This window comes from Centruroides sculpturatus, unplaced genomic scaffold (assembly GCF_000671375.1).
Source record: "Centruroides sculpturatus isolate CEXI.00-Female unplaced genomic scaffold, Cexi_2.0 scaffold1614, whole genome shotgun sequence".
Lineage (NCBI taxonomy): Eukaryota > Metazoa > Arthropoda > Arachnida > Scorpiones > Buthidae > Centruroides > Centruroides sculpturatus.
In genome coordinates this window covers 35,648-59,764 of record NW_019385753.1, presented here as the reverse complement: position 1 = coordinate 59,764, position 24,117 = coordinate 35,648, and the positions used below count along the sequence as shown (strand labels likewise).

General features: G+C 32.2%; 1 protein-coding gene across 1 annotated transcript in view; it reads right to left on the bottom strand.

Moving 5' to 3' along the window:
- LOC111641793 overlaps positions 1-24,117 on the bottom strand; it is a 46,432-nt gene that overhangs the window by 4,536 nt on the left and 17,779 nt on the right. The window contains exon 2 of the mRNA XM_023388023.1: positions 18,130-18,459. Within this exon, the coding sequence (XP_023243791.1) occupies positions 18,130-18,459 (330 nt within the window). The remainder of the gene's footprint in view (positions 1-18,129; positions 18,460-24,117) is intronic.

The window sequence follows — 24,117 nt, the reverse complement described above, 5'->3', positions numbered from 1 at the left end:
GGAAGAGTTCCAAACCGAGAACTAATTAAGGGAGAATCTGGCTTGGTTCCTGATTTTGTCATCTTTTCTTTAGCTTCTACTACAGTACTAGTGAAGTAAGTTATATTTAGTATTAGAGAATCTCGAAACGGAAAGGGGTAAAAAGCGTTGAGAGGGTGGACTATGCTTATGAAATTTTGATTCTAAATTTAGCTCGCGCTATTTTCAAGTGTCTGCTGGACTTAAATAAAAAAGAAAGAGAGAGAAATTCTCTTTTAACCTGTACGATTTTACTACTTTTAAATTTTCATACATACTGCGTTTTATTAAAGTTTTATTACACTTTTTTGGGGAAAAAAAAGGTTTTGGATGTATTTAAAGTTTGCACGTCTGTCAAAATTGGGGTGGACAACCTCTGAAGATTTTTATAGATTTTTTTTTCTTTTTTTTTGAAGGGCTTCTCTCGTTTTCAGACTTCCTGAATGAAAATGCTTCTTAACAAATAAAGGAAGATAAATGTTTTCGTGATTATTGTTCGGATAGAATCATAGAAAGACATTCTAAGAAATCAATTTAAGCGGAAGATCAAAATTAATTTCACTAATTATATTGTAATTCCTAGAATTAATTGACTCTTCAAACTCACAAGTGGTTAGAAACAAGATTATATAATTCATAATAATTTAACATCTTTATAAAAAGTATGTATTTGTAAATATTTAAGTAAAAATCTCTATTAAAATATAATTAAATTTATTTTAATTAAAGTTATCATAAACGAAAGATAAATTTTTATGCAGTTTCTATGGCAAACAATCTTTAGAGGCTTCAATTTAATTGATACAAAATTGTGTTTAATCATTAAATAAAACATTAAACAAACTAAAATTTATCAATTAATTAGCATAATTTTAGTTTTAAAAGTTATAAAAGAATTTAAAAAATGCCAAAAAACAAAAGAAATTTTACTGTAAAAATGTCAAAATATCGAGAAAAATTTTAACTATTTAAATTTGACCTTTAACCTTTTCAAAGTATAAAAATATAAATCGAATTATAAAATATTATATTTAAATTTAATTTATGTTTAAAATATCGTTAATATCTATTAAAATTGATAGCATTTATATACTAAAAACCTCTAACAATTCCATTTCGTCCTCCAAAACCTCTGACATTGTTCCAAATATTATCTATGTAATTGTCTTTACTACTTAATTCCATGGAGAGACGGAGTGACCACATAGAAAGTAGAAGAAAGTGTGAGAAGTCCCCAAAGAAGGGTTATAGTTTCATTGTTAATCTGATCTTACCACCAGAACGAAAATTCATTCTTGCGTTAAATAGAAATGATTTTTCCATAAAATCCGCTTATTCGACATTCTCATAAAGTCACGAAAATAAATCCCCCGCGATCGATTTTGATAAATTTGATTGTCTTTTAAGTGCAAAGTGGAAACGAAAAGCATTAAGCTAGTAATTATCTAAACATTACTAAATAATGCCACTAGTTAGATTTTATTCTCAGATAGCATCCGTCGATAAGAAAGTATCGAACTTGTAATTATGCTCGGCTCCTTCTTAATACTCTATCGTTTTCAAAATGCTCTTTCGACTTTCTGGTGTGGGAAATCTTCACATTTCTCTATGNCCCCTTTCCGTTTTCTACATTTACATAATTATAGTACGATAGAATAATACATTTTATACACCTTTATTATCAATTTTTCGTATTAATTTCGCTTAAATATTGCAATTTTTTGAGGCGGCGATGAAGGATTTATGGATTGAAGCGGTTGTTTTCAATCTTCTACCGGGTATAAGAGAAAGAAATATATATATATATATATAAGGTTTACTTATGTATAAATTATGTTTTGTGTACAAGAAATGTATATAAATAAGTCATAACTTCATTAGAAGTAGCAATGTATAATGTATGTTAAATGTATAAATGGATAAGTAATAATACGAGAAGTGCATTAATCACCTACATACAAGTAAGTGTGTATATAAGAAGACAATATACGAGATAATATACAGATGAGCAACATTAAAATTATATAAAATACTTCTCGAAGCTTTAAAACGATGTAAAGAAGCTCATAAGATAAAATTTAAATTGTTCGAGTATCTAAAATTATAAAAGATCGGTGTAGAAGAAGAGGAAAATAGATAAGAGGGAGAACGAGTGCCTCATTCTTTAAAGATGTTACAACATAAGATCATAATGGGTTTATTTTCTCGACAGATTTTAGTCTCTCCCCTAACAGAAATGACTGAAATCCCCACTCTAAAGATTAAGATAAAAGAGAGAAAAGATAAATCGAAGACAATATGGATGTTCGCTTTAACAATTTGATTCAATTAATAAATAAAAGAAATTCAATTGGGAAAGAATTTTCAAACGAAATCTTCAAAAAAGACAAAAAAATACTTTATTTAACGATCGAATTTATTAAAAAATTTCTCAAAATTTTATTAATTGGATTGAGAAATTTCTCCATAAAAGAAAATTTCAAAAAAATGCAAATTCTTGGTTCAATTAAAACGGGAAAATTCTTCATATAAATTTTAACAACAAGGAAGAGGAGGGAAAAAAAAACGGAATAAATTAATGAATTTTATCAAAAATATTCAAGTGGTAAACCATTAAAAACCTGGCAGAAAATTGCCAATATCAAAAAAGATTAGCAGCATCCTGACATTTATTAAGAATAAAATTTTTAGTGAAATTTAAATAAAGAAAATCCATTGACTTCCTAATGTAATTACCTATATACAAGAGCATAAACAATGTATAAATTGATTTAATCATTTTATTATTATTTTTATTTAATTTTTTCTTCTAAAGAAACCCGAAGATTATTGGAAAATGTTGATGTAAGAGGATAGACTTAATCAATTTGTGAATGGCCTAAATAGTTGATCATTGTTAAAAAAAAAAAAAGAAACTATTGATAAAAGGTAGCAACTTTTGAGAATTTCTTGATTGTTTTTCTATATTTAAACGTGTTTTAATATTAAAATTGCCGATATTTTTCGTTTTTTTTTTTTGTCTTAAAGAACGGATCAAATTTTCAAGATGCGTAATTTTCTTAACGTGATCGATTGCTAGAAAAATTCATTTTTAAAAATAAATTATTTATTAAAATAATCTTTTAAATAACTCTATAATTTCTTGAGATAAAATTAATTATTTATTAGTAGAAATTTCTATAAATTTATATATATTTTAATAGAGTTTCTCAGATAATCCTTCGATGTTTTTTGGAGGAAAAAAAAGAGAAAAAAACGGAAGAAAAACACCAAAATTTAACGTCTTTTCGCGTGGGGAAAGTCGAATGACATTGCTTAAATTTGCCGACTTTACATTAAAAAATAAATCACCAAAAAACACGTGAACGCTCGCGCGCCTACACACAGACACACATACACACACACACACACAGACACACACACACACGAGTCGACGGACTAATGCGAAATTAATAATTTCTCTTAAGCTTAATGAAAGTTTTAGAAAGAAGAAATACTTTCTATAAACGGTCTCGGGTAATTTCAGGCAATGGTTAATCCTCTGTAAGTTTAAAATAAAAAGCATCACATTAGAGTTTGTTGAGAAGAAATTGTGCAGAATGATTAAAAACTTTACTGACAATGAAGAGGTCTTTAACACACTGCCAATTCCTTTTTTTTTTTTTTTTTTTTTTTTGTTTATTTTGCAAAAAGAAGGTAACTCGAGATGATGTTCCACTTGGAAGAAAAGAAGACGATCAAAGTACAATAAGTAAATGAAGCGTAGAAGGAAAATTTCAGTCAAATTACATCCAATACATATTGATGAAAATGTATTTCCCCCCTCTCTTTTTAAATGCTTTTTTACTCAACTGATTGAATTTTTTTACATGGAAAAAAAGCGCAGTATTTTTTTTTTATTTTATTTTATTAGAAAATCGACTTAATAAATTTAGCATCTAAGAAATTGCTTTCAAATCCCTCCTTTTTTTTTTTTTTTTTAACTCTTTCTCTTACTGATTACTTTAAGCTCGAATTGTTTTAAGCACTATACAGGATATTGTAAATTAATTAATGTGCCACTCTTAAAGGGTCGATGATTATCTTCTTTAGAAAAAGCTTCTACGGAAGTGCGAACTGTTGGAGAGAAACCGGTCGTTAGATCAAAGGATATAATTATAGTTTTAAGGGGTTAGACGGGACGGAATTGTGACTAGAGATGTGGACTCCACCCTTCTTCACGCTAACCCAACTATCTAATCGTGATCGCATCTTTGCAGCTGGAACAAACGAGCTCGATACTAATGCGAAAGGTTAACTGTCATACTGTCACCTCGCATCTAACACAAACGATGCACTCCCATCACCTGTCTTTCTACTTGTCGACCGGATCACTTGATGGATATCAAAAGAAAGACTGATTAAAATCCAACCCCCCTTTACGTTTTCTACATTTACATAATTATAGTACGATAGAATAATACATTTTATACACCTTTATTATCAATTTTTCGTATTAATTTCGCTTAAATATTGCAATTTTTTGAGGCGGCGATGAAGGATTTATGGATTGAAGCGGTTGTTTTCAATCTTCTACCGGGTATAAGAGAAAGAAATATATATATATATATATAAGGTTTACTTGTGTATAAATTATGTTTTGTGTACAAGAAATGTATATAAATAAGTCATAACTTCATTAGAAGTAGCAATGTATAATGTATGTTAAATGTATAAATGGATAAGTAATAATACGAGAAGTGCATTAATCACCTACATACAAGTAAGTGTGTATATAAGAAGACAATATATAGAAAATACACGAGATGAGCAACATTAAAATTATATAAAATACTTCTCGAAGCTTTAAAACGATGTAAAGAAGCTCATAAGATAAAATTTAAATTGTTCGAGTATCTAAAATTATAAAAGATCGGTGTAGAAGAAGAGGAAAATAGATAAGAGGGAGGACGAGTGCCTCATTCTTTAAAGATGTTACAACATAAGATCATAATGGGTTTATTTTCTCGACAGATTTTAGTCTCTCCCCTAACAGAAATGACTGAAATCCCCACTCTAAAGATTAAGATAAAAGAGAGAAAAGATAAATCGAAGACAATATGGATGTTCGCTTTAACAATTTGATTCAATTAATAAATAAAAGAAATTCAATTGGGAAAGAATTTTCAAACGAAATCTTCAAAAAAGACAAAAAAATACTTTATTTAACGATCGAATTTATTAAAAAATTTCTCAAAATTTTATTAATTGGATTGAGAAATTTCTCCATAAAAGAAAATTTCAAAAAAATGCAAATTCTTGGACGAATAAATCACAAAAATCAGTTTCGTGTCGGTGATTTTACATTCAAAAACTGTCAATATTTTTCCGTTAGAAATTATTTTAAAGATATTTATATTGTAGAAATTATTTTTTTAAATTTCACATAACGTATCCTTTAGAGAATTAATTTACAGAATATCCCTTAGAGAATATTCCTTAGAGGATAACCTTTAGAGAATATTCTTCAGAGAGTATTTAAATTCTTTTTTTAAAAATCTAAGAATTCTCACAAGCTATTTTTTAATTTGTTTTGATAAACCTGATGATTTTTAAATCGAATTTTATAAATATTTTTCAATAAAGTCGTGAATATTTCCATTAAAAAAAATAATAATCAAGTTATGAAATGAGAAATACGCTTAGAAAAGTCCATTTTTTAAATTTATTTTATATCATTAGATAAAAAGATAATGAATTATTTTCCAAAAAAACCCTCCAATTTTGTATTAAAAAGAAACTTAACGAAGTCATCCATTAACACCGAAGTAACACCCTTTTTTCGTCATTTCTAATCGCAATTTTTCGAAAAAAAGAACGAATAAAATTAAGATTATTGAAAACATAACTTTAATTAATTAATTAATGTTAACTTAATGCATAAATGAGCAAGAATTAACGATGCATAGAGAGATAACATAGCTCTATAAGTGCTCAATAACATAGGTAAGTGTATAAGTGCTCAAAATACAAATTGATTGATAATACACGAGTGCACAGATGCCAAAATGGACCTGTAGATGTGAAAATAGGTAAGTGGGTAATATAACATCGTATAAATAGGTAATATACAGGCTTATAGAATTACAAATTGGCGATGCATCGATGTACTGTACCGTACTAGATTGACTATACGTGCCTTTAAAATTGCTTGGTAGTATATACACATATAACTCTGTGCCTGAGTGCGGGTATGTATATAAGTGCATAATGTATGGGTGCGCTTTATACAGAGATTACTGTAGGTTAGTAATACTTAGATATAGGAGCTACTCTTCTTGGAAAATCTAGAAAAGTTCGTCCTATTTGTCGAAAGTTAAAGAATTAAGTAGGATTTAATAGACATTTTTACAAAATTCAATAAAATTTTTAATCGTTTCTGTCGAGAAAAGTGTAAAAAAAAAAACACTCTGTAATTAGGAGCCTCTTGGCGTGGAAGACGTCGATAGAAAGAATAAAGGAAAAAAAAGGAAGAAGAAGAAGAAGAAGAAGAGAGAAAATATATTCTATAAAAATTTAAAAATGCATTTTGAAGAATTTGGATATTCTGCTTATCATTTTCTCGATGCGATAATTGAAAGTGTAGGCTATCAATCACGTCTAGCATTAAGCAATGCGATATTTTTCAAAGAAAAAGTTATCAAAAATCTCTAAATTCTCCGATTATTATTCATGGCACACACAAGTTAAATAAACGGATGATATATTATTTTATAAATGTAAAAGTCAACAGAAATTTTCGGAGTGATGGTCTTTTCTAGCTCCTGTGGGAGGAAGTGGAGTAAAGGATGTAGCTGTCAGATAGCAGAAAACTATCTTTCACTCACCCCAGCTTGCTACAACCTCAGGAAATCCCAGTGGGATCAATTGCGCAGAAAATGTAATGAGAAAATCTCCCACAATTCCCAAAATGCTTTTCTTCTTCCCCATTTTTCTTTTTTTTTTCTTCTTCTTCTTCCTTTTCTTTTTTTGTTATGTATTCCGATATCTACCCTCCGCATCGTGAAGATTTTACAACTTCCAAATTAAAGTTGGCAGACTTAAGAGGTTGTTGCTGTAAAACGATACCTGGTGTAACTCGAAACCAAGAGGGTGATGCCGATTGTTAAAGTGGACAGTGTCCTTTACGGGAGGAATGGATGGATTTTGGCCACGTGCTCCCTCTAGCCAAAAACTACTCGGATGTCACGTTATTAGACCCGCGTGATTGTTTTTCTTTGGTGAAGAATTGTTTCTGAGGGTACGAGATAAGAAATACTGGATTCGTCCTACCTTCTTCCATCTAAATCTGTGTGTGTGTTGGATGTCGTTGACCCACCCACTCGCGTGTCATTAACCAAGTTAATGGGTTAAAGGTTACACTTCCTCTCATTAATGAGACCGTTTCTGCTCTAAATAAACTAAATGCCAAGACTTAAATAGGTGTAAGATATATAAACCCTCCACCCGTTTTAACGTTAAGAAACGTCATAAAAATTTAAGAAGATGTAAGAAATATGGCTTACCAATTGTCGAGTCATTAGTGAGAATTGTCACATAACCTGGATGGTGGGTGGGAGGTCGACAGGGTCACGAGCCGGCAGCGATTTCCAATTTTACAACCCGAAATGAAATATTTTGATATTGGGGAGGGAAACGGTGTGGCGTTTAATGACGTCACAAAAGCAGATTCGGTGTGTAAGAAGCTAGAGACTTACCGCAAGCACGAGTAGCTGAAACTACAGACTGTTCAGCAATAAATACGTCGTCTTCTGATCATATTGCTGCACCTACTTCTCGTGGCTCCCTCTAGCGGCCAGGCGCGCGTAGGCGGCTCTACCCCACTTCATTCACACCGCCGACGTCACGGTCACGTGAACGACTCGTAATTTTCCCCCTCCCCTTCGCGACGCCAGTTTATTTTATATTTTTTTTTTTAAGTAACGAAAAAGAAATCTGTACATTCCCGAAGTGATACAAGAGCAACAAAACGAATTTTCTCACGTGCTTATATAAAAATTGCCGTATCTTCAGGGTGATAAATTTCATTTAAGATGGAATGCAAACCGCAATTGAAGTGTTGGAAATATAAGGGAATGCACTTAACAAGCGCATCGAGATTTTTCCTGCCTCCGATAGATTATGCCCATACATATGCTCGAATAGACCCAAAGCTGCAACAATTCTCTCCTTTCCCCCCTTATCTAGAACTTTCAGCGAGCGAGAGCGGAGTAGGACGTGACGAGCGAACAGATAGCCGCTCATCTACTTCACACAAGAAAAAAGTCGGGTAGGGGAGGAAAGACACACACACACACACACACACACACACACCATGTGACCAGCGCGGAATGTGGTGAGAACGGTTGCCAAGCAACGCACATTTGAAAGAAGACACTTGATCAAAGAACGCCTATGGCATCATCGTTTTGCAGAAAAATACTATTCTGTTATAAATTTTACAAGTAAATGTCGAGAAAATAAATTATAAATGCCAATTTCGTCATTTAAGAATTGCTTACTAATGGCGATCTTATGAATGCAACGTTATATGATAAACCACACAACTTGACATTTTCTGGAATCATCCAGACCAATTTAATTACCTTTACTGTAGATGTTGATCTTATTTAAGTTCGTTTCGATATTAAATTGCTGCTTTGGAAGTGAAAATAGCCTTTATCTAAGCTTGTTTACGTATATTTACGTATTCAAAGAAGCACTTTTTTTTTTACTATAAGTAAAGCCTGTTTCCTTCTTCGGTAGGCTGTGGATAGTTTGTTGCCGCGTATAGTTTCAAATTCACAGTCGAATTTAAGCTACAAACAAGCTATAACATTCTTCAGTGTCCTCCAATTCTCTTCTAGTTTCGTAGAAGAGAAGTACAGAACAGTAAAGGGTTTTAAGGTCGAACAAACCCCACAAGTGCAGAAAACAGAAACCTAAGAAAATATGAAGCGTGGCATGGAATCTCGAAGAAGAGCTTTTGAGTTTTTTTTTTTTTTTTTCATCCCTTTCTCCTGTACAGAATTCAATCAGCATACTGGCATTGGCACAGCACGTCAGATAAGAGGATCGGACATATTTGCGTCACTTATCTTCAACTGTCGGGAGTCGAATTTAAATGACGTAATTACAGATCAACTAATGGCTTTTCTGCCATCGTTTGTTTGCAATTCATTGGCAAATTAAGTCTCCTTTAATCCTGCAACATTTGTTTTTCTCATGGCCACTAAATTATCATAATTCAAAAATACGTCTTCTCTCTATTCGAATTTTTCAAGTTGGAAATCTTTTTTAAATAAATAATAACCCCGTTGAGTAACACTATAAAGCTTTATACTTTTAAATAATTTATTTTGTTTTTCTTCTATTACCTTGATAAATCGCTTTGAAAGTCTCCATTTTGTATATTTTAAAAGGTGTGTAAGATTCGTTCGAGTTTTGATAAATTGTAACAATACTAAACTATCAAAGAATTGATTGTAATTTACTTAAGGAAATTCGAATTTTCTAGTCATAGTTTTACTTAAAAACTAAAGAAAAGAATGAATTAAAATACGTCCTTTTGTTAGGAGGAGATTTAGAAAAAAAAATAAAGTAAAAGAATTGTTATCGGATGTAAAAAGTATTTAACTTGGGAGTTTCTCCTCTTTAAATAGATCTTCTTCTGTTTTATTTACACATCGAACAGTCGTTGAAACGAGTAAAAAGTCGATCCCCATCAACACTATAAAGAACTGAGAAAAAAAAAAAAACACTTCTTGCATACATAACACGGGAAAACAATCCCCCTAAAAAATCTTCTAAATCCAAGTTTACTTAAAGCTTCGTCTTTTTTCTTTTACAAACACTTTATTTATTAATATAAAATTGCCTTAAACGTGAAGCTACACCGTAGCCACACCATTTGTTAAATTATCCCCCGTTTAGGTATACTTTTTAGTAGGATCCTACTAAATATTTACATTCCGGAGGTATTCGGTGTTTTTAGCACGCTTGTTATAATTCGCCGTTATTTTTAGAGATAAGCACAACAAATGACATTGTTAATGGCAGAGGATAACATTTACAACGAATGCTGTTTACGTTCTTTAAAAAAAAAAAAATACAAAAAAAATGGAAGTGGTTGGCTTTCATTGTTTGCTAGTTTCAACCGATATATTAAATTATCCCAGTCATTACCTCGGGCCTGGATTTTGCCAATGCAGCTACAGTGTAACACGTTTCTAGAAGTAATCAATCGATGATTAGAGGGGGGTTTTCTTCTCGTTTAGCTTTGCCATTTTTGAAAATTGCGAGCTTAACTACTACTACTACTACTACTACACACCTACAACTACAGCAACAACAACAACTACTACAGTGATTAAAAATTCAGCAAAATAATTTAAAAAATAAGAAAAAAAAACTGGCATGAAAGAGTGTGTTACTTTATTACCTCGGTTATTATAATTTCTTTTTTTTTTCTTCTATTTTTGAATGATGTACGTTCATTTTTCACGGTATAATACCCTCTTTTGGTTAACAAAGACTAGCAGCAGAACATAAATCGTTATTTCTAACACTCTATAAAGGTGAAAACATTTTCCTCCCTTCTAACTAATGGAGCATCTTTTCTTAATTCAAAACTGATTTTTAAGATGTTGCCATTTTCTTCTTTTAATTTTTGTATTTTTAGGTAATTAGCAGGTTTTTTTTTTCCTTTTCCTCTTTCAAGTTTTCCTATTCAAACACGTATAATCTCTTATCCATTCTTTGACTATCCTTAAAAGTTATTTTATATATTTTTCTACACGTAAATGAATGTAATAAATCAACTTAAAGAAGTGTACAAGAAGTAAAACTATTTTTTAAAAAATAATTTTCTTTTTTTAAACATTAAAAAAAAATTAATTTAAAAATTTAAAATTCATAATAATAATAAAAATAATAATAATATCTTTATCGGCGGTTCTCCGAGATATATAGTAGATTTTTTTAAAAGATTAACGGTGATTGGTTGAAACATATTTATTCTAACAGTGATTGGTTAAAAATTTGAAATGTTTATCGTTTTTAAATTGCAGTGGACTAGTAATGTTTATACCAGTTGTTTTACTGATTTTCTTCATTTCTATCTACTTCTAAACCTATTTTTAGGTTAAAAACACCTTTAAATACAATATTTTTTCTACTTAAACCTTCTAAACATTATAATTTTTTTTAATTATTTACTGTACTATAGAGTGAAATATTTTTAGATATACATTTTCTGGGGATGTGGAAATGACTTTAACTCCTAAAAAAATTATTAGTCAGCCATCTTCTAGACGTTTTTAGTTGAAAATTTTGCAGCCAAATACGTAACTGCCATCAATTATACGATATGAAAATTAGTTGCCCGAAAAAAGAGGATGACATCAACAAGTTGGCCCAGAAGAGCCACGTGACTAACATTGATAGGGGCTAATCTTTCTGGAAGCACAATGTCGACTCGGATGTCGAGAGAAGGTCATGAATAACAAATAAGGACAGCTCGATAGGGTAAGCGGGTCCCGGTAACACGGGGCGAAAAGTGGAACGGGGGTGGAAGAGAAGAAGAAAAGAGTAATGAATCTCAACATGGATCACCAACCAGAAAAGACTAAAAGGCGAAAACACGGTTTCAATCTTCATCCGGAAATTGGGTTCCTCTTTCGAGATCACGTGATTGGGTATGCTAAGAGTATACATATGTATATATATGACGAGATAGCTTTAAAAAACCGAGACGTGCGGCTTATTTTCGTTTGCTTAGTCTTTCTCCTCCTCCTCCTCCTCTTGACAATGTCAACACGGTAATGGCACCAGTTTTGTTTCTAGAAGATCGAATAAATAATATTAGAGGGGGGAGAGTTTTTTTTCAATACGTCCACTCCCTCTATTTACATTTCGATAGAACAGAATTTAAAATATCGTTATTTTCCACCCCCTAACAATCTACCTCCTCCGTTTACATCAGAGCACTTTGTTCTAATGTAGTAGAAGCCGAGTAGTGATCTACATCATAATTTAATGTTATAGAAAAATGTCTGTCTGCAATTTCTAAGATTTATCTAAATATATATAACTTAGATATTTTTTAAATGTATGTAAATTTAATTAATTATATCGAATTCAATTTATGTTATCTCTAGTAATTTTATTGGCTATTCTCGTATCTATACGAAAAAAACGCATTAAATCTAAGGGTGTATCTTAATAGTTTTGCTATAGATTTAACTAGAGGACGTCTAGAAACAGAGAAAGAAGGTAGTTTAGAGAGGAAGAGAAAGAAAGAAAGTAAAAATTGAGTTGATACGTGATATCTCGCCTTTTTGTTATACCTATTTTCGGGATAACTCGGTGGATTACTGCATCGAGTGGCACTCTGCAGAGCTCCACTTTTGTCAGTCACATGACAATCTTTTGATATTTCCCTCGTCATTTTAATGAAAGGTGCTTAGTCACGTACGGTCCCATTGGACCGTAGTTTTCTATCACTTTTAGAACACAGCAATTACTTCCAGACGGTGTCCCTTCCAACCATTCTACCTTGCAAACCGGGTGCAAACGGGACACTCGATTGTCGAGTGTCACATTGCACACGTCCTACTTTGCCAAGAATTTAGTAACATGTTTAATCAACGTGTAGTTCCTGGGGCTACGTCTTTTGCGGTCTTTCAACAATCTACATTTCCTCTTCGCTTAAGTGCTCCAGGAGTACCTCTTGTTGAGTAAAGTCATCGTATCAAAACTTTGTACGACCTAAGGTTAATTTTTAATCAAAATAATTAATGTTTTCGTCAAAATTCTCTTCTGTATTCGAGTAGTCTCGGCTTTGTTATTCTCAGCTTAAGTGCGGTAATCAAAACTTTATTTAACGTTTTAATAAGTTAAAAAGCGTTATTCTGAGGGCAAATTATGTTTTTCCTTCGTTATAATAATCGTAAAAATGTATTTTTCAAGAGAGAGTACGCTTGTCTGGTCTCCGTTGGTTAACTATTCTCCATAGATTTTTATGCGCTTTGACTATCTTTCTACTCTTTTCACTTAGTCATAACTAAGTGGATTAAAGTGCAAATTAACTAAAGTCTGGTTCTTTTCTTAGTGGGAGTCGACATGATTAGTGTGAGGTGTCCAGAGATGTGTCAACAACGTGTGGCCTTCCCTCCTGAAGGGCAAAGACAAACAAGTACCAAAGTAGTTTCGGATTAGCTTAATCAGAAGAAAAGGATGCCGACGAGCAATTTAATTTTCTCAAGGAATGAAGGAGAAACAATTTCTCTTAACTTTTCTAACAATTTGATTAATTGCGGACAATTCGGATATCGTTATTTCTCTATTTTCTTACGATTTTTATCGTTTTTTTTCGCATTATTTATTTTGATAGATATTCCTCTTCCTCATCGAATCATTCACATCATTTAGTTGCTCTTGCTCTTCTTTAACTCTTCGTTCCTTATGAGAAACACTTCCGTTCTTATACGAGTTTCTATATGAATCTACTATCTTTCAAATATAAATTTACTCTTCGATTCTATTAAGTCGTTTTTCTTGTAATAATTCTAGAATTACAATGATTCATATTCAAAAATTCTCCTCGCCAGCATCATTAATGCCTGGAAGACAAGTGTCTTAACACATTCTCTCTGCTTCATAACGCTTCTCGTGTTTGCAATCAAAGTACAAACAAACTAAAGATAATATCAGTTAAAGAAGTGATGCTAAAAAAGAAAAATCTTACAAAAACATCATAAATAAAGTCGAGACGACAAACACAATTAAAAATAAACCTTAGAAATCCTAAAATTTGAAGCAATTCCCTTTTTTTTATTTTTATTTTTTCCATCAGAGAACTTCTCGATTAAACGTAAATATCGTAAGAAAAATCAACAAAACAATTAACTTAAAAACGTTTTCTTTCAAGAAACGTCATTAAAATAAATCAAATATTTAAAAAAAATCACATTTTTTCATGTAAAAAAGTAATAAGGAATATATAATTACACATTTTCCACTAATTAGAAATTAAATTTTTAATGATAAAAGCAAATATCTTGCAGAATATCAATTGGAAAAATCACTTTTTGACTCGAGGAAGAATCTAGTCACTTTTATTAATAACATCAACCGAACTCTACATTGTTTTTTTCTTTCTTTTTTACTGTTTTTTATCAAACAAAATTTTTGCTTTACATTCGAATCGAAAGGGGTTATGACCGAATCTCTAAGGAATATCTGAATACAATTGCCATCGTAGAGTAAGATTATGGCTTGTTTACAAAACTTATACAGTTTTCTATTCTTCTATCGACTTTACTATACGAATCACGTTGCTACATACGTCTGAACCTTAAAATTTTTATATATATTTTTAGATATATATTCTTTGATTCGTGTGCATCTTGATGAATGCCGCAAAGGCTTTACACACTCCATCAGTTACTAGAAGATGTACAAGCTAAGCTACTCGTTAGGTAGTGGCATTATCGGCATTCTTATGTAAAAATAGTGTAGTATGCATGTAGATAAAGATGAAGAGAAGGAACCGTGCAAATCTCTGATTTCTTCTTTCGTGTTTTGGATTCTTTACATTTACATTCTTCGTTATGTAACGAGATATTCCCCAATGATGTTTCTCCTCATCCTTTTCTCTAAGAAAAGTAGCTATTTACGAAACTTTCTCCATTTTTTTTTTTCTTTCCAAGAATACATTACGTAATATACTTTATCACTTTTTCCACATATTAAAACATATTTATGAATAGAAGAAATAAAAATATACGACTTACTTCGACTTGTAACATTCCTTCACGTTGTCGAACACTTTTGACCTCCGGGTCCGAGTAACTTTAAATTCTCGATATCTACCATCTAACCTCTGACCTTTAGACTTAACTCGGTCCATAAACAATCGGGGGACGTCATTTACTCGCGTTTATCACCGCAAACATTTACACTAAGAAATTATTTCTAGCAAGAGAAAGAGTGAGAGCAAAGTTGAAAGTTGCACATTAGCGAACTGTTTAGTTGATTCATGTTTAATAATAGAATTGAAGAAAATAGAGTGAAGTCCACGCTAGGAAACTGTCACGCGACCACCCCATTTATGATCTGTTACGCGGAGAATGGGGTTTATGTAGAAATGACCACTGGCTATTGGCTCCGTTAGCCATTCGAAAACTGCTATTGACTCCATTCCATCCATCATTCAGTCAGAACACAATTACATATTGCAGAGTGCAAGGGTCAAATGGTGACAGTCTCGTCTTGCAGAACCCAATGCACTTGGCAGATTGCCTACAATTTCCTATACTTCTAGATTTTCACCAGTATTGGTTCCATCTACGGAATAGATCGAAATTGTTTGACTGAAACAAACTCATTAATATAAGATTATAGAAGTATATAATCGAATTAATGATAAAATAACCTTAAATTTAAGCGCTTTCTATCGAAATACTGCAATGCTGCATCATTGCTCATCGTCAAAATAAAATTTTATAGCTTTAAAGAAAGATTCCTCTGAAGTACCCCGTATTGCAATACAGCCTAATATAGGATTAAATCATGGAAACAACTATAAATTAAAATATTCACTTTAAAAATATTTAAAATATTTATCGATTAAACATTTCTTAGATAAATTATCACAATTTTAATAATAAAATTAAGATAACACAAGTTTAAAATCACAAACTGTGAAGAACATTATCTAACAAATGATATAGAAATATTACATTTTCAAACAGAGATTTTAAAGAAAGTAAATTATCTAAACTATAGAGAAAGCCGTATCATAATTTGTAACAGTCACGTGTATTGTTATCTTAATTCTTTACGATCCACATTTTAGTTGGTGAATCATCCTCATCGTCATTCGCACCACTATCGCTAATTTTACTGCTTCGCAGCATGAGTTTCCTGCTAAACGTACGCTTGACAAAATGCAGAACTTCTGGCATTAACAGTATTAAATATCTAAAAATATGACAGGTAAATGACTTTTCTGCCTAAAAATAGATATATTCCTTATTACAAGTTGTAATAAAATTATGTTTAAAGAAAGTGGCGAGTCGACGTTATAGAATTATTTGCCCGAATTTTTTCAAATGTCGGCTCGAAATTTAAGCATTTCTCAAGCTCTAGACACGATCAATAATTCGAAATTTACTAAAATTTCTTTAGAATTTCAAGAAATTCAACGAATCTTCCAAGAAATCATTCTAGGAGATGCCCAACTTCCAAGCACAATTTTGGTAACTTTACAGTAAAAACGAGTAAAATTAATAATTTAGGTAGTTTACGTAACGTTTTAAGATGGTTTTCGAAGAGAAAAATGGGTTAGAATAGGCGATAAGAAGGTAGAACAACGTGGATACACGTGCAAATATTACACGTTATAACAAACTTAAACAACATCTGCCAATCCTATCGTGTTTCTGAAGAGAAAATCCTCTTATATATTTATGGAAACTTGACTTAAAACTATTTTTTATAAATCATTGGAAAATTGAATAGAAAAAATAAAGAAAAAAGAAAATTTCATATAAAAAAAAATACAAAAATATATAAAAATAAGTTACATAATTTAAAGGCAGACTTCTGGGGATTAAATTTTACAGTGAAATAATCGAGTAGTCGAAGATAATCTTTCAGAAATGCAATATAGATGATAAAAAATCGCCGTCGAGCCATTGTTTTTCCCAACAACTTTCAAATAAATCGTTGATAATAGAATGTTTATTGTATGGCTAGAATAAAACGTTTGGGAAATCATTTGTCGTTTCCATCTGTCCATATTCCTTCTTGTTTTTAAATTTTTATATACACACGCTGTATATTCACGATTTTGTATCAGAAAGAATACATTCCTCCCGATATTACCAAGAAATTTCTCCAATTTTCTATAAATATCTTTCATTTTAACTGTAATCAATGCGAGAAATTTTAAACCGATACGTTCGCTGATTGGCTGTTTTAAATTTATCATCATCTGTTATTGGTTAAATCGATTTAAATTTGAAACTTTAATCTATTTTAAAAACGAAACCTTAAAAATACTTTAAAAATACACTAGACTTTGGGGAATCCGGAAGAACAATCTCGGAAATTTATCAAGGGATGGTCGACCGGATAAGTCAGGTTTCGTTCTTCATTACAGGCCTGGCCGAATTCAAAATGGATACGAAAAAGGCCCTTTTCGTACCCACGGTGGGTTCTGCCAGGCCCGCAATGGGCGAGGCCGAGTAATGAGGCCCCAAAGCGGTAATAGGTTGACGCCTTACCGCCTCGACCACCCGGCTGTCAATAATAATATTACCAGTTATGAAAATATTATTCCTTTAATCTAATAAATAAATCTTTAAATTTCATAAATTATATTAATACGGAAAGATAATTAGATTTTAAAATTATAATTTATTATTATTATTATTCGGTTTTATAAAAATTTCAGGTGGCGCTCGTCTAATATAAATAATGACGACAAATTGGCAGAGTTAGTCGGTTTCATATATAGCCCAAAAGTAGGAAAGTTTATTAAAAACGAAAATAAAATTTAAAAACGATGGTAAAATATTAAAGAAAAATAGATTAAAAAAATAGAATTTTTATAGAAAAGAAATAAAAAAAAGTGATGGAATTTAACAAAGCAACGTCGGCGAATATCAATAAAAATTCTCTTTCTTTCTGCGCTTGTATATGAACTATAAAAAAAATAGGAATATTTCTAAAATATTCGAAGCTGTCAAAATATCAAAAATACGAGTTTAGGAAATCGACCTAGCGAACAATATTAGTCAAGCGATAGTGTCGAGCACTCCCCAAGGTAAACAAGTTGACAGTCGAGTCTTTGTGACAACCACAACTAAGAGGAGAGAGCGTCCATCTCTTTGCAAAGAGAAAACCAAGCGACTTTGAAGTTTCACTTTTGTTTATTGTCTCTCTCTTAAACGAATTTCGGAATTATTTTTACTAGAAACTTGCCGCTAATACGATTTCTCGATACTTTTGCACTACGCGGTCGATAAGAAAATTACATTCTACAAACATCACAACAGCATGCAGCAATGGGGGAAAAGCACCTACGTCTATTTTGAAGGACTAAAGTGCTGTCACGTGCCAGAGCGAGCTCCGATCCTGTGAAGGTAGCATCCGAATTGTCCTCCTCTGCGGAGGATTGAGAAGACGACGAAAGACCGGCGGCGTGCCTTCGTGATCTATTGACCCTTGACCTGGTGGACAACGGCAGGGTAGAGTACTGCTGACGTAGGTTCACTCCACCTAGCAGCTGACCCCAGGGACGGAATTTCGTAGGGGTTGAGGGTTCGACTTCTTTGTCGGGATTGTGGGGCGTGTGGGAGGATAAGGGTCCTTCTGATTCTTTAGGGGAAGTTCCTGTATCGTTCTTCAAGTCTCCTGCGAAGATAAAAACCACCTATCAGATCTACGGGACGTTATATATATGCTACTTCATGCATCACATTAAAAAAGAAATGCGAATTTTTCTAAGTTCTGTAAAGATAAGAAATATGTAAATAAGAAAAGTATTTATTCTTTTTTTTACAGCATTTTCTATGAAAATTTCCCTCCTCTTAATAACATAAAACGTCTATAAATAGGGCTAGGTGTTCATATTTTCGGTTGCTGGGGGTAGGTTATTTGGAGCGAACGTAGGTGGATGAGAAATTCGAAGCCAAGGATGCTGGAGAGCAGAGAGCATCAGGTAAACAAAGTATTAAAAAAAATTAGCTTAAAAAGCGATTAAAAATAAGTAGATAAAACAATAAATTCTCTACTAATTGTTAAGAGAAAAAGAATTGATGGTCCACTCGTCCACGATAGGAAATGACGTGTTCCAGATACCGGAAATAGGAAGTTAATGATAGATATCTCGAGAGACCTTAACTATTTTACTAGAGGGATTGAATCCGAGTTGGTTTTTCTCTTCTATCTACTTCTGTCGAGCTTATCGACAGAAAGCCAATTTGTCAAATTAAACGTTGTCTAGGATAAAATCACGTAACTAAACTATCAATCTACGTTTGTTTCTAATTAATTAATTAATAAATAAATAAATCTCTGCATCTTACCCAACTTCTAATTAATTTTAAATAGGGTTTGTCCGGTTGCGAGGAACCTTATTTAATTTTTAAATATGCTCACGAGCCTTAGAAGAAGAGAACATCTTATTAATTCTTAAGAGGCTTTAGATCTCCGAGAACATACTCAAAGGGTTTAGATCCTACACGACTTTAATTAATTTAAAGACTTTCCGCCATTCGATATATATATATAAGCCGTGCGTTGTAAGTGGTGTAGAAATCCAAGCCCTATAGCGAGGTTTTTCACTATAGCGGGGGTCACGTTTGTTGGGAATATATATTAGTACCATTGAAGAGTCTGCATGCATAGTCATTAAGGTCATACATCACATAGAGAAAGAAGAGCCGGAAAGACTGGGAAAGACTAATCGATGCATCGATCTGACCCTAGACACTGCTTGCTTACACCTTCCATCCCCCCCTTTTCCTTGTCATCGACGACTCCCCAGTCGAGCAAGGTCGAGACAGTCCTTATGGAAAAATAATAGTTCTGGTGTCAGATTAGGCTGCGATCTGCCACTCAGCCAAACAAATTGGGGTGGAGGACGGTGACGTCACTGAATAATTAAACTTTTCGTTTAGTCGATTTCAAGATGGCAAATATCGCTTCGTCTTCTCTTTTTTTTTTCTGCCATTTCATTAAAAATGTCCAATTTTTAAGCATATAAAAGGGATTTTTTTCTATAAAAATAATTATTATTATGGAGTTAAGTTAAAGAGGAATGTGTTTTTTTAGATGTTTAAATTAAAATAGAAAAGTTTAAGTTTTATTTCTATAGAAGAAAAGGTAAAATAAAATCCTTCGTGATTTTAAAGTCAATAATACTAAAAGACCAGTTGGTAGCTAGTGTAAGAAAGGGAGGTTTTTTTAAAAGGAAAACTTTCATTCAAATTAAATTTCTTGATCTTAAAGTAGCCTAAAAAAGTGTTTAAATTGAAATTAAAACATTAAATTGCACGGGAGAAGAGGAGGAAGAAGGAAAAGTGCAGCATCATATCGAACGTGTGATGACAAATTTCTCGAGTTGATATTCTGTTGGGTGTTCCACCATGCTACAGGAACAATCAATCGAAAATAGTGAAGTCAGATGTGGACTGGTTTTGTAACTTAAACCGTCTGATTTGTTTCTTTCCATGTGAAAATGTCAATCCCTCCTGTTAAGAGACGGGTCTCTTCGGACATCCGGGTGCCTTAAGGATTTTTCCACTTGTCACGCAGCAAAGATGCAATCTATCACTTAAAATCCGTTAGAAAAGACGAAAAATATTCAACCTTCGACAAATATCTTTTATAAAAGACGTTAAAAATCGAAATTTTCCTACAAAATTAAAGGAATTTTTAAGCATACTTCGTAAGAGAATTGATTAAAATTCAGATTTTACAACAGGGCCAAAATGTATACAAAATTAAGCCAACAATTTCGTTAATTTTATCTTAATTTAAGAGCACATATTTGTTTAATACTTTAAACATGCATTAATAATTGTATAATATATTCTTGCATCTTATTTACCCGGTTACATCATTCCTTTTGTCAAATCTTGGATGCTGGAGAATGGACGTTGGAGATTGGATGCTGGAGATCTTTTTTTTTGTGAGGATAAAAGATGTCGTCGAAAAGTGATTTTTAGAGATAGATACTGAAGGAATTTTGTAGCTTAATTCGCAAATATTATATTTTTTATAGCACATCTGAAAACATTTACTGTCCAGCTCGATGAGGTGGAGATAAAAAGGTAAGTATCTAAACTTACCAAACATCAGTTATCTGGGTGCAACCATTGAGCAATCTGCACATTTTTATCGCAGACTGCATAAAGATCTAATGTAAATGGTAGATGATCTGATGCTCGGTAGGTTTCTAGTTCACATTTTTATTGAAAGAACCCAAAAGTTGAAAAGAATCTCTTCTTCTCCTCCTTTTTTTTTTATATATATATATTTTTCTTTAAGCTGTGGAAGAAAACTCGACTTTCTAGACGGCCACCCATTCACCCACCACCTTAACCGTTTCCACCCCTCCGGGGTCGCTTTTTAATACCATTTTCGATCCCGAAAAGTGTAGAGTTGGGAGGCTTTCTTGTCGAAATCGTTGGCTTTTTACACCTTATCTCCACCCCTCCCCGAGCATCGCTCCAGTTTACACCATCCCTATCACACAGAGTACCCCCGAGGTTGGGGATAGAAAAGCCTCCATTCGATTGTGGGTTCCCCCCCATCCAGTTTTGCGGTTCCTTTTTTACTTCACGCTTGAATTTCGCCCTTTTTCCTATCTCCTCCCCTTCCCTCCGCCCCTACAACTTCTAAAGATTCGCTCAGGAAGTGGCGATCTACTTGGGAATGCGCAGATGGCACCAAGTTCATGTAATTAACCGAGTTCTCAGCCGATACAAATTAATTATTGCAGAAGAATGGACACGCAGAACGAAAACAGATGGCCAATATCCACCTCTTCTCGGTCTCCGGGGGGGGGGCAAAAACTCGCTTCTCCTACATCTGGCAACACCACAGCACTTACCCCATAATGCCAATAGTCAAATTATAAGATTCGAGAAGTTAATTGGCCATTAGGAACCGTTAATTCCAGTCTAATGCTTAACTTTCGACCAATCGGATGGCATTTATCATCCGGTAGCATCGAAGGGAAGGTTTGAACGTTGTCTAAGTCGATATATATAAGTTAAAAAAGCCAAAAAATCTTAAGATTTGCGATAGAATTTTCAACCAAAAATTCAAAAAACAAAAAAAAAATCTATGTCCAGAACAGCTGACACGTTTGCCAATCGAAGTATAAAGGAAAGAAATATATCCATCAGTCTAGCAATCTGATATAATAGTTGACAACTTTATCGGTTTCCAATAGAGATCAAACCTTTCTAAACTCGATTATCCGTTAACTAGGATAGAGTTTTCATCATTAGAATTAAGAAAGAAAAGGTCTATAAGATTCTTCTAGATCTTTACGTACAGACGAACGAGACGAACAGTGCCGTAGCATAGACACATCAAAGACAGATCGATAAAGTAACGTTACGAGTAGAAAAAGAGGACAAAAGTTGTGTGTAGAACAAAATAAATAACATTATCTGGAACAAAATGCCCTAGACAATAGTCTTTATTGCTAACAATAACTCACAATTATGAGAAGAGAAGACTAATTCGACTGATTTAAATGGCATCCGACGCCATTAAATTCGATAGGAAAGAATGAAAAAAAAAGAAAAAGAAAACTGTGATAAATTCTTTAAATAATTCTAAACTGTCGACGTTATTTTCTCTCCCCCCCTTTTTCTTTGACGTCACCAAAACTGTCACCCGATTCACTTAAACTACTTGGCAATTCCGGATGTACATTCTTCTATTAAACATTTTCTTTTCCAATTTTTGATTCGTCCTTTTCCAGTTAAAGACTAATGCTGCGTTAAACAACACGTCAAATATTTTCTTAAACCGTTCGACCGACCACAAATAAAGTCGAAATTGTTCCTTTTTTTTTATTGTTCTCGCTTCAAAAAACCTGTTTAAAAGTTCTGTTTGACTGTAACGAATTAATGGAGACGATAGAAAAACATCGTTTATCCACCGCATCCGGATGAGATGCGGAAGATAAGGATGCTTTCCTGCTCCCGTTCTGCGTTATAAATTGTTCTAGATTATATAATTGTTATCTTAACATCTAGAAATATTATTGTAGAGACAAAAAACAATTCTTTTTCGGGTTATTTTTTTTTTAAAATCTCCATACCAGAATGGTCTTCCTAACCTCTAAAACTGGAATCCTAACAATTATAGACCGGTAAATCGACCTTTCTAGATTATAATCTTGAATAATTGTTATATATATCTATTATTATAGAATATAGAGCTATTCTACTATATATTTTTTAAACCAGAATAGTAGTTTTATGTCTTCGAGAATTAATTCTCTACACTTCTACTATAGAACTAACCTTCTAAAACTTAGAAATAAGTGTTAGTTCTAGCTTCTAAGATTGATTATACAGCTTAGAATTAATTTTATAAGCCTTATAATTTATATAAAAGAGTTATTTTAGTATAGAGAGCTATTGTTACAGGTCAGAGAACAATATCTGTCGTTACTAAAGCAGGACATGTTTTGTTTCGATGAGTTCAAACACGACCCGCACAATGGGTAGTGGTTAGTTTATTCAGCTTATTTTTGTTTAATTAAATAACTTATCTCTTCTATTTTCTTCCAATTTAAATCTAAAGTCGATAAGGAACCGAGTTGTGACGTAATAGAGGCAACTCTGCCGCCAACTGTGCAACATATTTGCAATTGACCCGTATCTCCTGCACCATTCACATGCAAGGATGCTAATTAACTTGTGCCCGTTTTCTCGTGAGAAAATTGGAATTTTTCGATCTAAAAGTCGAAAAATTCTTTAAAAATTTTAAAGGAATTTATTATTTTTCTTATAGAAAAGTATTTTTTTTTTTTATCTTATTAAAAATCCTAAACGAACGTATGTTTAAAAATGAAAGAGAAAGGATGCTGTTATCATTTTTAATTACGTTTTATAAGTTGATTATAATTAATTACCTTTCTTAATTTTGTTGGTTTTAATTGGAATTACTTTAAATAATGGTAATTGTGTATGTTAAACAGATTTTAATAATGATTAATTAATTTTTACTACAAAATAATTCGCCATTCAACTCGAGATATTTTTAAATCGATATGGGGTGATGCGGACGATTTTTATGTTCTTATCCGTACTAAAAATTAATAATTCTTTAAAATTTCAGTTAAAATAAACATTTTACATTCTAATTTTTTAATTTTTAATTAGTTCTGTGGTGAAAATAATATTTAAATTCCATTTTTTTAATGTTTAAAACGTGCGATTCATCATTCACTTCTGTGCTTAAAGCAGGCAATAAAATGTTAAAAATACATCTAAAATTACTTTAAAATATTAAAAAAATTAATAAATAAAATATTAAATA